The sequence below is a fragment of the Magallana gigas genome, chromosome 2 (genome assembly GCF_963853765.1).
Source record: "Magallana gigas chromosome 2, xbMagGiga1.1, whole genome shotgun sequence".
NCBI lineage: Eukaryota > Metazoa > Mollusca > Bivalvia > Ostreida > Ostreidae > Magallana > Magallana gigas.
The window spans coordinates 13,614,264-13,621,820 of record NC_088854.1 but is presented as its reverse complement, the minus strand read 5'-3'; the positions used below and the strand labels follow the sequence as shown (position 1 = coordinate 13,621,820).

The 7,557-nt window shown below is 33.8% G+C and overlaps 1 protein-coding gene across 2 annotated transcripts; it reads left to right on the top strand.

Annotated features, from left to right (window-relative positions):
• The first annotated feature begins 731 nt into the window (after positions 1 to 731).
• Positions 732 to 7,555, top strand: LOC105339065 (acetylcholine receptor subunit beta). Of its 2 annotated transcripts, XM_066075134.1 has the most exons (7): positions 732 to 769; positions 1,139 to 1,306; positions 4,445 to 4,596; positions 4,702 to 4,746; positions 4,925 to 5,040; positions 5,337 to 5,863; positions 6,133 to 7,555. In XM_066075134.1, exons 2-7 carry the CDS (start codon positions 1,267 to 1,269, stop codon positions 6,483 to 6,485), a joined length of 1,233 nt encoding a protein of 410 aa, XP_065931206.1. In that variant the 5' UTR covers positions 732 to 769; positions 1,139 to 1,266; the 3' UTR covers positions 6,486 to 7,555. The 2 variants fall into 2 exon arrangements, with proteins under 2 accessions (XP_065931206.1, XP_011442772.3); XM_011444470.4 differs by lacking the exon at positions 732 to 769 and having other exon boundaries at positions 891 to 1,306.
• Positions 7,556 to 7,557: the final 2 nt, after the last annotated feature.

Below are 7,557 nucleotides of genomic sequence, written 5' to 3'. Positions count from 1 at the left end.
CACTATATGACTGTGTCGAAAAACATAATGCAAAAAACTGGTTGTATCATGTTAAAGATTTTTTATGCAATCTGGGTATGTTTGAATTGTGGGAAAAACAAAAAATAACAGCTGCAGATCTCATTGTTGTTAAGCAACGTATTTTTGACCAAGCTACACAGTATATTTTTTCTCAACTAGATATTTCTAGTAAATGCTCTTTTTTCAAATACCTAATTGCCACCCATAATTTACAATTTTATTTAAGGAAACCTATTCCAAACAAATATCAAAAGTGTATTTCCAGATTCAGGTTGTCTTCACATCAATTGTCGATAGAAACAGGTCGATTTTATAATATTGAAAGACACAATAGAAATTGTTTTTTATGTTCAAATTCTATTGAAGATGAATTTCATTTTATTTTAATATGTCCCATATACGAAGGCTATCGCAAAAAATACATTAAGCCTTATTACTGGAAAAAACCTTCAATGTGTAAACTTCTGCAACTTTTTAATGTTGAAAATGTAAAGGAACTATGTAATCTGGGTAAATTTATTCACTTTGGTTTGAAATTAAGAAAAGATTTACTTAATGCAAATTAGATGTTGATATCATAGTATGTACACTTCTGCCACATTCTCCTGTTAACCTACCTGTACGTGTATATTGTTTATATTTATTGTACTGATGAGCTGTATAGCTTAAAGTTAATAAAGAACTTGATCTCAGGGGAGTTGACAGAATATTATCACGAGAAGAAGTCGATGGAAAATGTCAATTACATGTAATTAATTTTCAATTATCCGATATCATCGAGTTTTTGTGTTCACGGGGCTGAAACAAAGAAATGTCTAAATAAATACGAGTCTTTTGTTTGTTTAAGTAATTAACAAATTAATTCGTATTGATTATGCCAACTATAGAAGAAGTACCGACGGTCACCAATCACCAATTGAAAGGATTTTTGTGCACTGATGAGTTTCAGACCTACTGACAATCAGGGTTTTCGTATCCTGCTAACGTTACTTCGTGTCATTTAAACCATTGTAATTGACGGTTTAAAGTGACAGGTTCATCTACCCACAGACGTTCAACTAGACTGGATTTAAAGTTAAACCCTGTCCCTGTACTCAGTTTAGTCTTTTTTTCTCAGGTTATTATCTCCTGTGTTTACGAGTTCGCTTCAGTTTTTGAATATTGCTGACACCTCCTGGAAGACCTAACCGCAAATGCTTGCAATTTGCAGTTCCATTAATAACGGTGGATAATATATCAACGGTCATGAATTCACTGCTTCAGACATTTATTTTATTATCATCAGGTAAGTGGTATCTGTGCATATGGAATAACTTTATCAAACTAACGAAACTTGAATAAGAAAGAAATTTGGTGGACATGTCGTTTCCATGAAAGATGGTGTGGCGAACTGCATTGAGCTGTGAATAATTGATTTCATTCATTAACGTTCAACAATTGATCTTGATTAGAAATTTAAGAAATTTTCCATATGTTCGAGTACCCCCGGTTTTCGGAAATAATATATTACTAGTTCGCTTGCTTTTCAATCATCTTTGGACAATATCTGTATATTGAATGGCGCAGTGGTAGAATGAATTATAAAATACCCCTCTGGTCTGGTTCAAATCCCATCGGGAGATATGCTTTAAGTGCTACCTGTTGAGAGAAGTGTAACATTATTAAGATTGTCAGAAATTTTGTTTGACCATCTTACCTTGTAAATAACGGTTTCCAGAAACATTTATCGATAGTAAAACAAAATTTTACATGTACAGTATAATTATATCAGATATAAGTTGTCGACAACGATAAATTACGACCTCATTGTTAATAGTTAAAATTTTAATTTAGATCTTACTCTGCAGGAACCCTGAAGTGATAATGACCAGTATGTACGCCTGTCTGTTCGTCAGTTGTCATGAACATAATTTCTCTCCTCAAGTTATTTTTCACCGACCAATTTTTTTAGGAAGGGGTGGGGGGAAGGGGGGGGGGGGGGGTAAGACATAGTAGAATAAAATTAAACTAAACAAGCCAACAAAAGGAAACAACAAAAACTATAAATGTACATGAAAGACTGTTGGGTGTATCGTGGAAGTATAATTACATGTATTATATTGTTTTATTAATCAATACATTTACACTATAGGAATTCAGAGCTTTTGCCTAAGTTTCTTTTTTATGGAAACGTTAATCTGTAGATATTTACATATACATGTATTATATACCTCTCACACACGTGTTTTTGGACAACATGAGACAGCAACCAAAAGCTAGGGCTGTATCGCCCTCGGGGCTGATATTTCTCTGCCTCAGTCCGCCGTCAACGGGATGTATTGACCCAAAATCAAAATAGCTAATTCTCAAATATCTCTACTTTTATTAAAACTAGTTTGTGAAATAACGATAAAATAAAAAAAAATTATATAAAGCATCACCTTATACGTCTGAATATTTTTATCTATTGCTGAAAAATATAAAAAAAACAACAATTCAAAAATAGCGACAAAGAGTGATATATATCAAAGTAAGGGGAGGTAACCTACAATACGGTAATGGCACGCTTTATTTAATATCAATCAACATTTAAATTATGGAGGATATTGAGAAGAATGGAACTAGACCAAATCGTAGAAAACCAGAGTTTAGATTGCTAAAATTAAGTGGTTAAAGAAATAGACGCGTCTATGAACGTTCTCAAACAACTTGCTATAACAGTGTGGATTTTTATGGAATCTGACAGGAGACTTAACGTCAACGTGTAACAAAAACACAACTCTCTGTTATTCCCTCCACACTTTATATAACATTACGTCACATGAATGTTTAATCCAGACACTCAAAAATATCTTGTAATCTTTATTTATCATTCATGACGGGTTGGTTTTTCATTTTGTATACTGTGCTGATGTATAAATCCTCTATGGGAATACAAAATCACCTTTCATTTTTTGGGGCACTGACTTTGTATCGAAACGAAATTTTGTGTATACAGAGGATATAACTTCATTTAACCTTTAATGCAAGGTATTGGTTAAGATATAATACGTCATTGAAAGTTAATTCGAGATAATATATTAATATTTTTATTGCTAAATTGGAAAAAAAACAATATTTGTCCAAGACATCGAGAACAGCACGAGTCTTTGAACAAAAATCACATATTGACGCTACGCATAAAACATATTTATTACTTAAATCCCTCGTTTATAATAGCAAGTGAAATTGCCTTCGGACTTTCTCGCCGTAATAGTTTAAACTCCTTTTAACAATTAAAGGTTGAATAACGAAGTCACGATGTGAGACCCCGCTCTCACGAAATCTTTAAAACTGCTTTGGTCCGAAAAAGTGTTATTCTGTTGCTCTAGTGTCTGGTAAAATCAAAACATCGATCGCTTTATAAAAGGTAATTATTTTGGTAGTAAATTTAAAGGTAATAGTTAGCTATATATACAGTGAAGAACTTGGCAGTGTATTTAAATATTCTTCCACATTCAAAGAATTTGAATGTTAGAAAAAAAACCTGTTGTTCTCAACTTTTGTTCGTTCCCCCCTTTGTAGGTATATATAAATGTATTTCTAAAGCAGAACGTGATTTTCTTTTTGCAACAGGTTTTAAAAAGATAGAGATATTTTGACAATTGTCCAAAATGTTGACCTTGCTATTTTCTGTATTTACAGACTATAACACTTATTGTCCACCTTACACAATGGAGAGTACAAAGAGATAAAGCTGACATTTAACATGATAGTAATAAATACTGTATTTTCAGACTTATATTAAGAAAGGGAAATTAAGAGAAATATTTCAATTTGCTAAGAAGGAACTTGCTGGTATAATTATACCAATAATATTCGAAAGATCTACAATATCCAGATGTACCTTTTCATGGCGGGTAGTTTACGAAAAGGCAGCACTAAAATGTGTCCTTCCAACAATCGAAAGATAACCCTCTTCCTCCTCCACTCTCCACCCCACCCCTTCACACACACACAAACACATACACACAAACGAACACGAAGATCGACAATGAATTCAAATATATTTCAAATTAATAATTTTTATCGTGGTAAAAGATATTATTATGATAATAATTATGTCATATCTAATAGAATTTGGGATGTTGAAAACTAGACCCTAATTTTGTCAAATAACTGCGCAATGTGTCTATTCAATGTATGGAGAAACGGCGATTTTCTTGTAATGTCCCTCTGACATATTTTGATTTTAGCAATAAGAATATGTATTATGACTACTTTTAATCATAATGCACAGTATTACTGCTAAATCCATTACCATCAGACAACGGTATCATAACGTATCATTCGTAACTGAGTTCACTTGTAAAATTTGCAGAGAACTTCTGTAGCTTTGCACCTAACTCAGAATTAATTTTAATGTAAGATTTGTTTGAGCTTAAATGTGTTTTTTTTTCCGCAGTGTTTTCAAATAGCGATGCAGCGTTTTCATATAGCCTGGAAAACGACCTTAGAACCCTCATTTTCACAACCAACAGTTACAACCGGTTCACCAGACCGGAAGCGCAAGTTGCTGTCACTGCTGAACTGAATTTGTTGACTCTCACTTCCTTGGTGAGTCCTAGTCGAATTACGTTAGTAAACATTTTCTTTTGTTTTCAATCGCTTTTCATTTACATTATTACTCCTAATTTGAATCCTATTTTTATATTTTCATAGAGCATCAAGGACCAGATGATGTCTATTGCCGGATACTTTACATTAGTAAGATTTTATTAGTACAAAAATATGTCATCGCATTTTCTTTCTGTCTCTGGTAAATAATATTTTGTGACTTTAGAAATATTTTGAATATTGACACTTGTACACGTAACAGCTTTTTATGAGCTAATTTATCGATACCGGAAAAGAAACTTGAATTGATGTAATTCAATATATACAGAACTGGTCTGACGCCCGCTTGAATTGGAGCGGAAACCCAACGTACAGCACAGATATTCCCGCGTTTTATACTACCCAGGATTACGTGTGGGTCCCTTCCCTTTCTGTCACCAACTCGTAAGTTCTGTCTAAACGACTCCTCCAAATGACCTACTTAAACGACCCAACGAAAGTAAACAAAACATTCAAAATGACATCCGATGCAAGATCATGGCAACATGGATTACTAGTATCTTGAGAATAATTTTTATTGTCTTAAAGTATTCTTTGGGTGACATACCATGCAAATGTTTATGTTGTAGTGCAATCGAAGAAATATATGCACATTTTTCCTTTAAATTGATCACTGATGTATCAGATGATTTGAATGCATGTTTTATACACCATTACAATATCATCCATCATTATTACAGAGTGAGTGACCTCGCCGTCATTAGTGACAACACTGTCGTTATACGGGTGGCCAAAGACGGTACCCTGCAATGGACGCCAGGGGGCGTGTACGAAACGCAGTGTACCACGGATGTCACCTACTACCCTTTTGACACCCAGACCTGCAGCATAACACTGGCTACCTGGGGATATACCAGCATAGAGATCAATTTGAGGGGAAGTAAAGTGGATACTACTTATTACGAAGCAAGTGGGGAGTGGGAATTTTCCACCTACAGCATTTCGTCCTCTACTCGTGCGTTTGGCAGCAACAGTCTACCGCAGATAAGCTTCCAACTGAATTTTCAGCGCCGACCATACTTCCAGGTGATGAATACAATTATTCCCATGATTCTACTGGCTTCCTTGAGTGTCTTCGTTTTTCAATTGCCTCCGGATTCAGGCGAGAAGATGGGCTACTCTCTCACCACACTCTTGGCGTTTGCTGTTTATCTCACTTTGGTGTCTGCCAATATTCCCACCACTTCCATCAATACGTCTTGTCTTTGTAAGTACTGGTCAATACGTGGCGAGAATAAAAAGTTAATTTATGATATCAATTCATTTGGAAATTTGCATTGAGATCCTAGATACTTAATGCCAAATCTAAATTTCGTGGACATGTATATATCTAGCATGCTTTAAGGTTCTATCATCCGTAAATTAAGCAGGAATAATCCCAAAAATAGAGACAATCAGAATATAGACTAGAAATCACGTTCTCTGTTAAGATACATTTGATTCAAGATAAATAATTCTTACGTTTATGTCTTTCAGCTGTGTATTTGATAATCATGTTGGCTATGGGAGTTACCTCTGTGCTTCTGACGATCTACATTCTCAAATGCCACCACAGTCCTGAGGACAAACCGATTCCGCATTATCTCAAAGTGTTCTGTGAATTAGTGGGGAAAATATCATGTATTTGTTGCAAGAAAAAGAATGTCGTGGACGGACAAGATATTGAGGAGAAGGTTAAGGCACCTGTTGAAAACAATGAACCGGAACTGACGTGGCAGGATGTGACAAAAATTCTGGATAATTTCTTTTTCAAATTATATGCTATTATTTTACTTTTATTAACCCTTTCTGTGCTTCTTGCGCTAATAATTGATTATAATATTTCTTAATATATCAAAAATACACAACAAACACTATAAAATGTATAAAATACAAGTGCACCATTTTGTATATAGTGTTAATATATACTGCATAACACATACAGTCAAATCTATATACAATCGGTTTTGTAGCGCCCCCCCCCCCCCATTCTCTATCTTATTAGATAAACATGATACATGTATATATATATTCTAAATCATAATCACATTTTTTGTTTTCAACTGTACATGCATCGTTGTCATATTTGTAAATATTTTTTATCTGTACGCAAATTTATATACTCATTTTCAATTCTTTATTCACTCAAGACCAGTTCACTGGTACTTGAGGTTCAACATGAGTATATATACAGATTAACAACAAAAAACAATGAATCGCTGTTTTTATGTGAACGAAATAAGTTTAGGTACAGTATACATTTAACAACACCCATAGTTATACGTTAATTAGGTTTTCCTTTAATTTAGGTTGATGAGGTCATCTGATGATCAGCAATTTTAAACAAATGATTTTCCGTGTTTCAGATATTGAACTAAGAACTCTATAAAGGAAAAAAATTATATTAATGCATTTTTACATCAAAAATGCTCTTAAATTGGTGAATTCATTGAAATGGAATTAACAAATTGTGGGTAGTGTATTCTATCATGTTTAATTTGCCTATTGGTTTTGGTTTTTGCATCCGGTATTTACTAAAAGCGGTGTAGTCTGTAATATTTGCTTCGCTGGGTTTATCAATGAGGTAGAATTGCAAACGGGATAGTGCTACGTATTGATTACGAATTACTGTACATTGTACATAACTGTCATAATTAATCCGAGTTTGAAAATGTAAATATATTTCTTTTAAATTTTGATTGACGATTATGGTGATTGTTATTGAGATAATACCACAGAACCTTAATGTGCAATTGTTAAGTCAATGAAATGGCATCTATCGTGTGGACAAGAATTCACTAACAAAATTTACTCCATGAAAAAGACAAAGGGATCTTGTTTGCATGAAGCGTCCGTGGCTGATAAATATATATGAACAAACGATACCTTTTCGTCGTCGGCCAACTATCTATTTAGAAACGA

Coding starts and splice junctions, on each gene's coding strand:
- LOC105339065 (XM_066075134.1), top strand. CDS start 1,267: ATGAATTCACTGCTTCAGACATTTATTTTATTATCATCAG. Junction 1,307..4,444: donor ATTTATTTTATTATCATCAG/GTAAGTGGTATC, acceptor TTTTTTCCGCAG/TGTTTTCAAATAGCGATGCA. Junction 4,597..4,701: donor TGTTGACTCTCACTTCCTTG/GTGAGTCCTAGT, acceptor ATATTTTCATAG/AGCATCAAGGACCAGATGAT.